At 54.0% G+C, this 14,201-nt stretch overlaps 2 protein-coding genes across 3 annotated transcripts in view; both read left to right on the plus strand.

The window, feature by feature from the left end:
• MEI1 (meiotic double-stranded break formation protein 1) overlaps positions 1-5,160 on the plus strand; it is a 39,249-nt gene extending 34,089 nt beyond the window's left edge. The window contains exons 27-31 of the mRNA XM_074901173.1: positions 48-129; positions 2,118-2,224; positions 3,069-3,200; positions 3,558-3,667; positions 4,978-5,160. Of these exons, the coding sequence (XP_074757274.1) occupies positions 48-129; positions 2,118-2,224; positions 3,069-3,200; positions 3,558-3,667; positions 4,978-5,023 (477 nt within the window). The 3' untranslated portion in view covers positions 5,024-5,160. The remainder of the gene's footprint in view (positions 1-47; positions 130-2,117; positions 2,225-3,068; positions 3,201-3,557; positions 3,668-4,977) is intronic.
• A 544-nt stretch (positions 5,161-5,704) lies between these two features.
• Positions 5,705-13,886, plus strand: CCDC134 (coiled-coil domain containing 134). 2 transcript variants are annotated; one of them, XM_074901382.1, is made up of 7 exons: positions 5,705-5,794; positions 9,950-10,067; positions 10,919-11,040; positions 11,261-11,345; positions 11,625-11,806; positions 12,048-12,119; positions 12,526-13,886. In XM_074901382.1, the coding sequence occupies exons 2-7, from the start codon at positions 9,965-9,967 to the stop codon at positions 12,649-12,651; spliced, it is 690 nt and encodes a 229-aa protein (XP_074757483.1). In that variant the 5' UTR covers positions 5,705-5,794; positions 9,950-9,964; the 3' UTR covers positions 12,652-13,886. The 2 variants fall into 2 exon arrangements, with proteins under 2 accessions (XP_074757483.1, XP_074757484.1); XM_074901383.1 differs by having other exon boundaries at positions 11,625-11,794.
• The last annotated feature ends 315 nt before the right edge of the window (positions 13,887-14,201 follow it).

Below are 14,201 nucleotides of genomic sequence, written 5' to 3' on the forward strand. Positions count from 1 at the left end.
ACTGGTGGGGGGTTTTTCTTCTTTTTTTCCCCCTCTTGGTGTTCCAGAAAGACTTTGTACTCTCTCAAGCTGTGGTTGCCTGTCTGGAAACTTTAGTGGAATACCTGTATGTGAAGAACCAGGATGTTGGTAAAGTCTTCCTATTCTTTCTCCTCTTGAGTTTCCCTTGTGCAGTGATTTTTGAGCTCTTTGGTCTCCATGCATATGCTTAATGAGTTTATGCCCAATAAGAAAAATTATTTGTATGCCTAAAGTTAATTATGTGCTTTGTGGGATGAAATCACAGTGCCTGGCTCTCCTGGAGGCATGAGCCCTCACTTTGGCTCTTTGACACCAAGATGCTTTTCAGGATGGAAAAAATCACTCCCCACCCCCCAATATGGTAAAGTGAAAGGTTTAGGAATGGAAGAAGTATAGGAATAGTCTTTCACTTCCAGGCCAATTGTAGCAAACCTTTAGACCATAAATATAGGGGAGGCAAGATCTGAATATGATGTGTCTTCCACACGGACGGCGTTGGTCACAGTTTGGCCCTGAGGGAGGGGAAGGGAGAACAGGGTACTAGGCAGCCTTAGGGAATGGAAGCTGGAAATTCTAGATATCCAGGGGCATATGCAGACCTTGGTTTTCAGAGTCCATGTCAGACCTAATGTATACCATGTCGGCAATATAACGTCAGATGACAGCATTGTACAGTGGAGGGGAAGAACTGACTCTTCTACTTGTTGTCAGCCTCCTGGCACAAAGTCCAGGTACTGGCTCTGATCTTAAAACAAAGTTCTCTGTACCCTGACCTCTTCAGTCATTTAAGCACTAAGAGAGAAGGGGATGGAGTGAATGAACACCAGACAAAAGGGACTCTGGTGGGAGAGAGGAAGAGGTTGAATGAAGATGTAATACTGCAGGTGAATGGCAGCCATTAGCTGAAGAGAGGCTATTAAAAGGCTGGGTTAAAAAAAAAAAATAAAGGTGGCATGTTATGAGGAGGTTCTGCTGATTTGGGATTAAGCTAATGAAATGCTGCTTCAGCAACAGCTGAACCTGTCACTTTGGCTGCCTAAATTCTTGCTGTGGTGCAGAAGTTCACAACAGTGATAACGGGAGTCTCCTTGTTCCAAGCAGAATGAGGGTCATGGCTATGTTTGACTGAAAGATGTGAGAACACTGCAAAGAATGTTGCTTGGACTTTGCCTCTAGGAGTTGCCTCATTTGAAGCTTCCTAAAAATCATCTCTTGGTCCAGTTTTTTCCAGATGTGCAGAGCAGGCTCAGTACACAGTGCTGGTACCTTCTCATTTCTACGAGCAAAAATATACCCTCCAAACATTTTTACATGATTTTTGAGTGTTGTTTTCCTATAGAAAATATTATTGTAGTAGCAATAGGGAGGTTACATGACTGCCAGTGGAAGAGGGACCTTTCTAAAACACTGGTGAATTGCCATGGTATGACAACTCACATCAGCTGACCTGTTGTAGTTGTACATCCCATGCTCCCAACCTGCAGTAAATACAAGGTAATAACACTTTAGCATTCGGTGAGAGACTTTATGCTGTCACAGATGGTGACCTTGAGCCTTACTGCTGTTTGTCATATATGTTCCTTATTAAGAATATTTTCTCTACTGATTGTTTGCATTGCTGCTATCAGCCTGGCTGGTCCTTATAGGATGCTCTCTGATGCAGACCCAAACTCAGTTTGTGCAGCTTATGTTATACGGCTTTCTTTATTCCCCAAAGGGTATTCTGCAGCTAAATAAAACCCATGGTCAGGAAGCTTGTCCTCATATTGAAACCAGAGGGTATTTAAAACCCTGGGCTAAAGATATCCCCTTACTATTTTATGACATGCACCCCAGGAGAAGGTTTCTCTTTCTGTACCAGTACAAAGATGGGCAAAAGGTATTTCCTGTTTTAAGAAGCTATTAAGCTTTTGTCCTTATGACTAAACTCTTGCCCAGATTAGAAAGCAAGTAAGGACAGAGCAAAATATCCCCTTAGTGTTTCACAGCGTGGGGTCTAGAAGAGAAAATGTGGGGTCAGTATTGAAGACTGTCCTTATGAGTGTCACTTGGCCGATTTTAAAGCTGTCTTTGATTGGCGTCTCCTTCTCTCCCAGCTCTGCATGTTGCTTCGCAGCCCTGGCACCGATTCCTGCTCTTCACACTACTCAGCGGGGGCCAGAAGTCCTTTCTGCAGCCGGAAGTTCTCAGGCTGATGACTTTGGTGAGCAGGGGAAGGGCAGGCTGTTCTCCATTTTTTCCAGTATGTTGGTACAGTGTGTGTGGGTTGGTTGTTAGAACTTACCCCCTGTACACATGCAATCTCAGAGATTGCTGTGGCTTTGTCTGGCACTATATTTGTGCCCTATAATAATAATACTTTCAAGTGAACTTCCCTTCCACACCCTGTAGAAACTGACCGCTGTTAGTGAGCACGTCCTGTTCTTCTGGTCTTGGTAGCATTTATTTATATCATCTAGGACCCCTGGGAGGAGAGAGGAAACCTACAGAGAACATGCAACTGCTGTTACCAGTGAGGGAGCATGCTGGGGCTCTCTGGAGAGCAGAGCTCTGCTTGGCCTCACAGCTGGTCTCCCTGTCTTTGACCTTACAGACCTGAGTTTTCAGGGCAGGGAGTTACCGTTATCTACTACCCTGCTGTATGTGGGGCCCGCAAGCAAGAGAAGGAATGTGGTCCTACCCAGCAGAAATACTGAAGATAAAGCCCTCATGGCAGTGGATGAGAGGAAGGGGTTATTAATGTGAACCTTCCCCCTCCAAATACAAGATGGGTCTGTGAATACTTGCTATTCTTATTTCACTTTTAAAAGGTTACCTGGTTGGTTTTAGTTCCTTCCTGGCCTAAACCAAAATAAGTCTGGTTATCAATCAGCGCACCATCAACACAAATATTTGCACTGATTCTGTCAGAAGTGGTGTAAAAATCAGGTCTGTGGTTAAGGTGCTGCAGCATCCCATTATAGAAGAGGTCTTTCCAGGACATGGGTCACTGTTGGAGTCTGTGGGTCTTTCGCTATTTAATGCCTCTATTTTTCTCTTTGCTCAAGTTTCTGAGATATCAGAGCATCAATATTATTTCTCAAAAAGAAATTAGTCAGATTCTCCAGGAGGCAGCAGAAGCCAATTTAGCAGAGCTGCCTGAGGCCACGTCTCATGCTCTTCACCTCTTCCTTTGTCAGGTAAGAGGGCAGTGACTGTCTAGAAAAAGGAGAAGGGAATCCCTGGGGGTTTGCTTTAGCCTTTGTAGGGGAGCCATAAACTTCCTTTGAGGAGGTTGTAGCAAGATGAAGAGGAATCCTGCGGCTGCTATCTTGGCCTACTGCCATGAGGGGCATACAGTGAAATCGGAAACGGAGTGATGCCAGTGGCTACCTAAACTGTGTCATCATATTGGGTGACCCCCTGATTCCCCCCTCCCCTGGTTCAAAGTTTGAAGGTCTCATTGCTCTGTGTGGAGATGAGGGGAGGAGGTGTGAAGGAACAAGCCCAACAGTTTCCTGTTGGTCTGGAAATCATTCTTTCTTCTGACTGCTCAGGTTCAGAGCAGCCATTGCCAGGTGGAGCCAGAGCAGTCAGGGACCATTCAGACCTTGCTGGAGCGCCTCCTGGGACAGAGGACCACAAGTGTAAAACATCAGGACATTGTGTATCCTTTGCTGGGCAGATGCCTTTGATAGGTGATGTGAGAGTAGTAGGTGTAACAGAGGTGGGAGGGATACTTAATCTGCTGCTTCTTCCCTTGTTCCAGCTGAAGGCAAACAGAATTGGAAAAAACTCTGAATGGTTGCTACACTTGCCTAACTTTGGGATGAAAGACTTCATCATCCTCAAATTTGAGAAGACATTTGGGAAAATGAGGAGACATTTGGGATGAAGGATGGGTCTCTGTGCTGGGATTGCATTCATCTATATGGCAGAGGTGATCTGATGAAAGGGGAGCAGGCTGGGGAGTCTGTAACTTCAAAGCAGTATCGATCCTTCTATTGATTTCCCTGGAGGATGAACAATCCCTTAACCTCTGTCTGTGTGCTAACTAGCACCAGTATGCCCATGAAGTCGTGAAAACCCAGAGATGACTCAAGCACTTTCAAAGTACAGTAAGCATTTGGAATTGCTGAGTGGAGTTACTAAATTTTGTTCTGCTTGGCCTTAGAGTCCCCTGCTGAGAGATGAATCCTCCTCTGGGGATGGAGACAGGGGCCACTCCTAGATTAGGTGTGGAGAAAGAGGGCATCTGATGTAGTAGCTGTTTATTTCTCAAACTGTCTGCTTTTGCCTTCCTGTTTTCATCGTGCTACATTGCTTCAGACAGGTAGCAGTGATGGAAGTGGCCCCAGCAGTGATTTCCTGTTGGGGTGGGGACTTCCTTCATTGTGGGACACTGACATCAGCCATGTGCAGGGTATATGAGGTGTTTGTTACCTGTGAGGAGTACCTTGTCCTTGAGGTTACCCCCAATGTGATACTACTGCTCTGTGGTGGGACGCTCAGAGCGCAAGTTGTCCAGGAAGAGACCATCCAGCCCTGTGAAGTTCCTCTTTGCTGCCTTTGCTTGTCTGCACAGGGGTGAGGGAAGGTGGACAGGAGGTCTTGTTACATTGCTAAAGTTGCTTCTCACTTCTGGCTTTTCCCACATACAAAGAAGCGTTCAAATCTTGGTTGTTAGGGAGGTGCAGCAGCGGTGGCTACCTGAGTAAGATAGTCACGAACATGGAAGACATGATGTCCTCAGAGGACATAAGCTTTGACATCAGTTTTTGAGAAAGAACTTTCTTCTGGTTCATCTCCAGTGGTGTTTCTCACATGTGTTGGGGGGGGATGTCCATGGCCTGGTGGAGGGTTGGTTTAGAAATGAAAACCTCCTGTCAGCGATGTGTCAAATAGGGGAATTCCCATAGCATGCTGGAGTTTCAGCCGTGCCTTCTGTTCAGTTTCCACTCATGCTGTCAATGACAGATTTCTGGGCAGTGTGGCAGTGTCCCTGTCGCACATTGGAGACTGAAATGAGAAGATACGGTGCACGCAGCAGAGGAGCAAGGCAAGAATGGAACAGGAGACTCCATCCTGCCTTTTATTCCCAGTGAGCAATAGAGAGAAGATGGATGAAGGAAATAATCTGTAGCCCGTTTTCAGAAAAAAAGATCTGTTGAAGACCGTTTATAAAGCCTGGTTACTGAAATGGCCTGCTTTCCTTTTCTGTGTGGGCTGAAGCTTGATTAATGCTCGTCAGTTATCAAAATACAGAACTGCCTGGTGAAAAGCATGTCGTGTGCGGGTGGCAGGTGCTCTGCAAGAGGCGCTGGGCTCTCCTGCCTCGGCTGGCGGTGATGCGGAATGGCCCCTTTCCTCAGGGCTAGCGGGGTGTTGGGGGGCTCAGCCAGCATCCCTGGGGAAGGAGACGTGCTGCCTGTCCCGCGGGGAAGAGGAGACTTCTTCCAGGTCACGGGCGATCCCTTAGGCTCCAGCCCCCGCCCGCCTTCCCGTCGGGGCTGTTACTAACGAGGCCACTTCCCTGCAGAGCCCGGGCGAACCCTCCCGCCACGGGGTAGAGCGGCGGGAGCGGCCCCGCCGGGCGAGGGAGCGGAGCCCGGCTGCCGGATTCTCCTGACCCCGCACCGCCCGCGGGAGCCCCGCCGGGGCCGGGGCCGGGGCCGGGGCGGGGCGGGAGCTCAGGAAGTGACACGGCGAGGCGGGGCGGGGAAGCGGCGGCGGCGGCGGCATGGCAGCGCGGCGGGCGTGAGCGCCGATCCCGGCCCCGGTACCCGGCCCGCAGGTGAGGGGGGGCCCGGCCCCGGCGAGGCAGCCTGCGGGGGGCAGCCGGGCGCCCTCCCCTTCCCGGGGGTCTCAGCGGGGCCGGCGGCGACCGCCCGGCCGTGGCGGGGCAGGAGGGGAGGGTGGAGACGGGGGCAGGACGGGGGTGGCCGCTGCCTCCTTCCCGCCGGCCGCTGCCGGAGTGAGACCCGGGAGGGAAGGAAGCCCGCCCGTGGAGCCGGGGTGGCCGGTGAGCGGGGGGGGCAGTGCGGCCCCGCGGGTGCCTCGCTGGACCTTTGGCTAAACGGCTTTACCCTTCTCCGAAGGGCTCTGCCATCGCCGCCGGCTTTCCTTCCTCCTCCTCCTCCTCCTCCTCCTCCTTCTCGCCCTTGCCGGAGCCCCGTGTCGGAGCTGGGTGAGGAGCAGCCCGCCGGCGGCACGGGAGACAGCCCTCCCGCCCGTGGGTTTTCGTCCCCTCGCGTGCTGCCTGCGGCGTCCACTTGACACGGCTCTGGGTGGGTTTCCCAGCGGGGTAGTCTCGACTAATCCGCTTTCCACGCCTCTGTCCCCGTGCGATTGCCTTTCCTTTCAGTAGTGCTTGAAAGAGAATCCCCGTGCCCGCGGCCGCCCCAGCCCCTCGGGGTGCCGCCGACCCCCCCAGCAGGACGAGAGGGACGGAGGGGGGCTCCGACGGACCCGTCCCTGGTGGGAATCACAGCAGCTCGCTGGTTTTGGTCAGGGCTGCCTAACCCCGCCTGGTGGCTGTCGCCATGGTCCGGGAACTCTGGTTCTGGTGGTTAAGGGACTTTGGAGGCAAGCAGATGTCAACGGCCGTTGTTGTTTGATTGAAGCAGCTGATCCTCTGAGCCCTTTATAGAAATGTCCTAGCAGAAGTCTGAGCAGCCCGGGTTTCACTTCTGAAGCTTTTGGTTCAGCTGTGACAAGAGATTAATCCTCATCTGGTTGTTGGAGGAGTGGCTGGGGATGTATTCATGGGACAGAGTTTTCATTCCTTGTTTTGCCACGGTGTGCTCCTGGGGCAAGCTCTCCCCTCTGTGTTTCAGTGCCCTGTGGAGGGGAAGGAAGTCCTGTGAAAGTCCCTCCTGAGAACTGAAGTGTGGTAGCATGGCTCTGCCTTGCCAGCTCATTAAGTGAATAAATCCTGGGGAAGCTCAGTTCAGATGGGGCTCCTGCAGGAAAATTTATAAAGTCATTAAAAATGTTTTAATGGGAAGTACTAACCATCAATAACATAGCATCTGTTGTCATGCCTTTGGAAAAACGTCTAAATTAAGAGGATGGGAGACAGCCAGACAGACTGGTGGGTTTTCTGCTGAAGCGACCAGCTGGCCAGGGCTGCGAGGGAATATTGGTGGAAACTCCTTCCCGTCTGCAGCATCAGGCCAGGCCCTGGCTCCCCAGACTGCTCTGGGAGCACTGCGGAGCAGGGAGCAAAGAGAGGAGCAGCTCTGCGGTGTTTCTGTCTCATCTCGTTCCTCAGCGGGTGTGAAGACACAAGGGAGGTTTCATGGGGAAAGCATGGAGGAACATCTGCAAGAAGCTTTGGCATCCCTGCGCTTACACAGTCCAGCCTGGAGAGGAGGAAATGTCCTCTGCTATTAAGATGGGGTGAAAAGGCCAGGGCAGTAAAGGGAAATAAGTGCAAGCTGGTCCCATGTGGCACCAGCAGCCTCACTTTCCCTATGGGCAAGGGCAACAACTAGCTCCTTTTTCATTTGCACTGGGGTGTTTCAGCCCTGATGGACAACAGTGGTCAGTAGCTTCGATGTGGGAATGAGTGTCAGCAAGGAAGGGGTCAGATGAAAAGGTGATGGGCTTCTGGTATGGCATGGTTCTCCAGTCCTCTTTTTATGACCTTGTCGTATGGCACAATCTGTAGGGCTGCTGCAGGAGTATTTGTGAAGTCATTAAAACCATTTTCATTGAAAACACTAACCATCTCTACCACAGCATCTGCTGTTGTGTCTCTGGAAAAGCCCATCTTTATTCTGAGACTTGGGGGCAGCCAGGCAGGCTGGTGAGCTTTCTGCTGCAGCAACCAGCTGGCCGGCAACTGCTTTTGCTGAGAGCCATGTTTTGCTCTGCTGCCACCTGAGCAGGTTTTTTTGCAGCTCAACGTCTTCCTCAGAGCAGCCACAGGGCATGCCCCAGCCACCCGGGTCCTGTCTCGGAAGTGGGGGATGTGGGAGCCCCTGCCCTGACGGGGCATGCTGGGACTGCTGTGGGCAGCATGGTGGAGCTGTTGTGGGCAGCATTTCTACTGTTTGCCTTTCAGCCTGGTCTGGAGGCCACCAACTGCCTCCAAGGTCTCTCTCTGATTCTCCATGAGCATGGCAAATAGGTAGCCTGGTCCTTACAGCCGTGTGTCCCATCCGAGTGGCAAACAGGAGCCTGGGTCCCAGGGCAGTCACAGTTTGCTTTTGAGTTGCTGTCCTTCCTCCTCCCCAAGAGTTGGGGAGGGAGCGAGCAGCTGTGGCAGGCTCTGCAGCAAATGCACCCATTTGCTGAGCCAGGCCTCAGGTCTTTGGGTCATGGTTTTTGGCAGGGTGAAGTCTCTTGGAAGCTGGTCAGGCTGGTGGGTCCAGCAGAGCATCTGCTTGCCCGAGCTGGAGAATTTCTCCTTACATCCTCAGCATGTCAGTGTGCTTTGCAGCTTTCAGGGTGACTGGAATATGCCTTAAGCCTCACACCTCAGTGGACAGAGGGGGCAGACCCTGGACCTGGTGTGGGAGGCTTGTACTGCTGTCCTGGCTTTGCATTGTGTCCGAAACCTGATGCTGAGCACTGGGGGCAGCCATGTCTTCCTCTGTAATGTTGATTGTCATTACTCTCATTCGTTCCCTTCCAGGGGCACTGCCTTCTGCAAAGCACAACAGCAAGATAATGCAGAAGGTTTCTTGTGTTTGCCTGACGCTGTTTCCCTGCCCATGCTGGGGGTGTGAGGGTGCTGGGCTCAGCCTTGGTGGCAGGAGGTGCATGGTGGGAGCGGGAGCTGCTGCTCCTCCTCCTCACAGGGCTGGGAGAGCTGCTGGTGCTGCCTGCTCTGTCTTGTTCATGGACCTGAGGTTGAACAAATTGTATTTGTAAAAAAAAAAAAAAAAAAAAAAAAAAAAAATCCAAGAAAAAACCCCCTAGCTTTGGTGTGAAGAAGGGATTTGTTTCTGTTCCAGTGCTAGGACATCATAGAGAGGCTCAGCCAGGCAGGTGAGTTCAGGCTCAGGAGGGGAGCGGGGTGGCAGCGCAAGGACAGTTTGGGAGCAAGAGGTGGCTCAGGGAATGTCTTTGAAGGAGCTGCTGCTGCTTCTGTAATTTCGGGTGGCTGCTGCTTGGCTCTGCAGACACCTCCTCCCTGTGGACAGGCTGCCTTGTATCCTGCTGTCTTGAGTCTGAGGTAATGCTCTCCTTTTTGAGGTCTAGGCTGCTCAGGGACCAGGGTCCTTGGTTCTAGCCTCTCCTCTGCACCTTGACTCTGTCTGAGGGATCCTCGTGGCCTGAAGCAGCTCTGCTCAACCACGTCCCTGCAGAGTCTCAGGCTCCACCTGGGGAGGGATGTGCTTGGGGCAAGGGGGGAGTTACCACCAGGTCACTCAACTGCTTCTTTTTGATATGTGGCTCACAGCTGGTACCCAGCTTGTAAAGAAGGGAAGTGCCCAGGTACCAGCATCCCAAGAGGTGAAGTGAGATGGTCAAGCCTGGTGCTTGAAGGAGAGGTATACTTCAGCCCTTCAGCAATCCACCTTCTTCTCCCTTCGGCCCTGCTGCTTAGGTTGCTGGGCTGCTCTAACATGCAAATCCAGCAAAATGCTGGCTGTTATTTTCGGGAAAAGGGGTAGGACTTAATTTTTTTGCTGGGTCAGTGCTCAGACAGATCCCTGGGGGCCCAGCCAGGGCCTAGCTGGTGCCCAGCCAGCAGTGGAGGCAGGTAGAGGGGAGGGGGAGAGCAGGGTTTTCCTCACAGGGGAGAGCAGGCTGGCTGCAACATCACCCCATGGCCCTGCTCTGACCACTGTCTCCTTCAAACCCCTTGTGGGGACAAGGGAGAGATGGGCAAGAACCCTGGTGCCGAGGGTGATGTGCCTTCAGTCTTGAGAGGCTCACGTGACTTCTGTCTTTGGTAAGCCATTGTCATTGGTTTTGTTGGTCCATTTTGTTCCAGGCTGCGGTGGCTGACATGGATTTTCTCTTCATCTGCCACTTTCTGCTGGCTCTGCTGCTGTCCCCGGGTAGCTTTGCAGACCTGGAAAAACAGAGGGTGGACTCTGGCTTGGAAATCTGTATCCTTCTTTGTGGCCTGCCTCTCATGCCCTGAGTTCACCCTCACACCTGCTGAGGCTGGAGGGAGCTCACATGCAGGGAAAGGGTCAGAGACCACAGAAAGGGTCACAGGGGGGTTGAAGAGAGAAGACCCAGAACCACTGGGCAGTTATCTCTTTGGTCTCTTGTAGAAGGGCTTTAGCCGAGCTCGTGGGTTTGCTAACCAAGTGCCCGGCTCGGTGCAGGAGCAGAGGTGGGTTTTCTGGCGGTGTCTAGTGTTCTCCCAAGCATGGTGCTTTTCCTTTCTGCTCCAGCATGCTGGGTGCCAAGCATGTATCAGGTCCACTCTCAGGAGTGGCATAGCCAGCCAGATGGCAGAGCATGCCTGTGGGTCTTGGTGCTTTGGGGTCACCAGCTGGGATGATGGGAGAGGGCTCCTGGGCTTGCAGCACTCACTCTGCATCATGGGTGTGTATTGTGTGCTAGGAAGGGCTAATGCAGGCCCTTCCCAGCACACAGCAGCATCCCCTGGCAAACAGGCAAATTATGAAAAGATATTTAATACATGTGCTCGTGGAGACTTGTATGAGGAAGGTGGGAGTTCACTTTCATCCTCCAGCCCGTCAGCCGGAGCAGGGGCTGGCAAGTAGAAAGCTCTCCATGAGTGCTCAGCATTGTTAAGTGCCCTGCTGGGGTGTCTGGCAAAGTCTGGGTTGGAAACCCACATTTCATCCTGGCTTAGACACTCCTACCCAGCCCTCAGGCACCCTGTGGAGAACTGAGGGGACAGGGATAGTGTGGGATGGCTGGTGGAGGGAGAAAGTGGGAGCATGGTAGGAGCATGCTGGTGGTACCCTTGATGGCAGTGCAGATAAGAAGCTGTTTGAGGTGAAGCGCAAGGACCAGATGAACGCACTGAAGAACCTGATCGAGCTCAATGATGTCAACCAGCAGTACAAAATCATTGACATCATGCTTAAGGGACTCTTCAAAGTGAGCCATAGCATGGGCCAGCTCGGTGTGCCATGGGTCTGGGGAGGGTGGGCAGAAGCAGGGAGGGCCAAGAGGTCAAAGAGAAGAGCTGGGTGGGCAGGTGGGTTGTAGGACCTGAAGGGAGGATGCTGTGGAGCGGCAAAGCAGAGCGGGTGGGACATCACCCCTGGGGTACAGGGAAGGGCCAGCAGGATGGGGCAGTAACCAAGGGCTCTGGCAGGTGCTGGAGGACTCCCGGGCTGTGCTCATCGCTGCTGATGTGCCTCCTGACGGGCCTTTCCCTCAGGACGAGAAGATAAAGGATGGTAGGTCCTATCCGGTCCTTATCCCCCTCCCTTTTCTAGTACTCTGGTGCATCACCAACATTTCTCCTGGGCTTGGTGCCAGGGTAGGTACAAAACCCCTCTGTACCCAGACCAGACGTGGACTGGTGCCTTGTCTGTCAGAGACCCTATTGCTGCCTCTGACCAGTTCATACTGGAGAGCCTTCCAGTTTGCCTTCAGCCTCCCCACCTCCTGGTGGGGATGTAGGTGCTAGTGGAATGGGACGTGTGTGCCGATGGGGCTGATGGCTGTCCCCACAGCGTACTCCCATGTGGTGGAGAACACTGCCTTCTTCGGAGATGTCGTCCTGCGCTTCCCCAAGATCGTGCACCACTACTTCGACCGCAACTCCAACTGGAACAGCCTCATCCGCTGGGGCATTGGCTTCTGCAACCTGACGGGCGTGTTTGAGCAGGGACCCCACTCCCAGGTCCTGGGGCTGGTACGGCTCCTGGTTCCCCCTGTCCCCCTCACCCCATCCTTTCTCTGCTGCTGGGGCTTGGGGTGAGGTTTTTGGGGTAAAAGGGGGGAAGGGGGGGCATACCCCATGTCTGTGTTATCCTTGGGCTGAGGGATAGGGGAAGAGTGTAGAGGGGGCTGGTGGGGAGGATGGGACCCTGGTTGCAGGGGGGATGTGGGTGGGAGGCACCGCTCTCCGACGCGGTCTCTGCTTTGCTCTGCAGATGGCTCAGGAGCTGGGAATCAGCGAGAAATCGCCCGATTACCGCAATCCCTTTAAAACGGACCACTCTGAGGTAAGATGGCAAAGCCAGCAGCTTGCCCTGGTTCCCCCTCCCTCCCTCCCTCCCTCTCTCCCTCTTTCTGTCACAGCTCCAGGTGGCCAGCTGGGGAAGGGAGTGGGTGGCTTGGTGGGGAACGGGCAAAAAAACCCCAGCACAGAGGAAGCATGGCTGAAACACGCATGTTGAATTCCCCAGATGAGCTGCGGTTGGCTTTGGGCACCCAGTGCCATCTCCCCCACCCCTTCCTGTGTCCACCTGCCCCATGGGAATGTTGGGGCCCCTTCGCCTTGTGCTGCAACTGACCTCGAGACCCCTGAAACTGCAGGGCTTTTGTGTCACTCTTGGTGGGTTTGAGGGGGTTGTGCTTCTGGGAGGCTGCAGGGGCCCCCTATACTGACCCCCTGCTGTCACCCCGCAGTTTTTCCCCAGTGCCGACACCTTCCAGAAGGCACTGCGGGAGGAGGAGAAACGGAGGAAGAAGGAAGAGAAGCGGAAGGAGATTCGCAAGGGCCCGCGCATCTCCCGCTCGCAGTCGGAGCTGTAGCATGGGGGGGATTGCTCCTCGTGGCAGGGGCAATGCTGCCAGGATGTGGAGCAGCTCCCTTGCTCTTGGTGGCCTTGGGCTGGTGCCCGGTGGTCCCCTTTCCATTTGTGCTGTGGGTTTTGTTTTGTTGCCTTTCCCTTTCGTTCGGCAGGGTTGGGTGGTGGTGCTGGTAGGTTGCCCCAGTGGGGCTGGGAGGAGCTGAAGTGGGGTACCCCTTCTCCAGAACCAAAGCACAGACAGGAAGGCAGCGGGGCCATTCCCTGGGCTGGTCAGGGTGCTGCCACCTGTGGTGGGGTAGGGTGAGGGGGACATGCTGCAGCTGAGCCCAGGGAGCCCTCCCCGCTGTGCTGCTGAACGTGCCTCCTCCACCATGGGTGGGCTGGGGAGCGCATCATGCCAAACAGCCTCATGAGCAATGCTGCTTCTCTCAGTTTTGGGGTTTTTGTTTTGTTTTTTTTTTTTTTTTTAAGACGGTGATCTCATTGGCACCCCACCCACCCAGTTATACCTGGTCTCTGCCTGGCTGCTACCTCTGCGGGATCAGCTCTCCCCTCTTTCCAGCAGCTGTTTAAGCAAGCAACATGTGTTTCATGGGCCAGCCATGGTTGAAAAGGCCCGTGGCACTGTTTCCCAGCTCGATGGCATCCCACTCTCCTGGGCTGCTACTGCAGGGCATCCCTCCAGGGAGGCAAACATGCAGTGAATCTTTGGGAAGGAGGGATTTCAGCTCTTGGCCCTCTTTGCAGCTGATGCGTGCCCCTAGTGCAAGCACAGCTGATGCTGAAGGTGCACCCTGAACCCCTGTATGCTTGTCCTGCCACCATCCCTCTGAGGACAACCAGCTACAGGCATGTGGAGACAGCAGGGCTGATGCAGGGAGGGAGCCAGCCAGGAGGCTGCGACTGTCCACAGGGTTATCGGGGCTGCAGCGGGAGCAGGGCTGAGGGGCTGGCCCTGGGACCCAGCACAGCAACTCCGCATTTTCCCATGGTCGTTGATGAACTTGCACCAGAGGAAGCGCTTGCAGGGGGACTGTCCCTGAGACACGGGTGCTCTGTGCTGGGCTGGGGGCACTGTGACCTGTGAAGGAAAAGGCCCTGAATTTTTAACTGTGGAGCCAGGTCCATCCGGTGGGGAGGGTGGTGTGTCTTTTGTTTTTCTTGAATAAAATTTACTTTTTTTTTTTTTTTTTTTTAAGTAAAAAAAGCCTGGCTGTTGCTCCGGTTCCTAGTGGGAGCAGGCATCGAGTCTGACCCCCTCAGTAGGTGAAGGTCCGTGGGGAGCTGCGGAGGGGTGGAGATGCGAAACGGGGGGAGGACAAACACCTTCCTCTGACCTCCACCGCCGCCTCCCACCCGGCCTTCCCCCCGCCTCAGCCGGGCGGGGGGGCCCGGCGGTGCCAGCTCTGCCTCTGCCGTGTCTTCTGTGGGCAGCGATCGCCGCAGTCAGTCCCACGCGGGTCGGTCGGCCGCCGCGCTCGGCGCTGCGCAGCTCGCGCCCCGCCCGCCCCGCCCCCCTCATGAATACTCTATTGAGGAGGGCGGGGCGGC

This window comes from Athene noctua, chromosome 3 (assembly GCF_965140245.1).
Source record: "Athene noctua chromosome 3, bAthNoc1.hap1.1, whole genome shotgun sequence".
NCBI classification, from domain to species: Eukaryota; Metazoa; Chordata; class Aves; order Strigiformes; family Strigidae; genus Athene; species Athene noctua.

Bases quoted from the DNA above. Each gene is read 5' to 3' on its own strand.
- CCDC134 (XM_074901382.1), top strand. From the start codon at position 9,965: ATGGATTTTCTCTTCATCTGCCACTTTCTGCTGGCTCTGCTGCTGTCC. The intron at 10,068-10,918 runs GTATCCTTCTTT...ATGGCAGTGCAG, and splicing joins GGACTCTGGCTTGGAAATCT to ATAAGAAGCTGTTTGAGGTG. The intron at 12,120-12,525 runs GTAAGATGGCAA...GTCACCCCGCAG, and splicing joins TTAAAACGGACCACTCTGAG to TTTTTCCCCAGTGCCGACAC.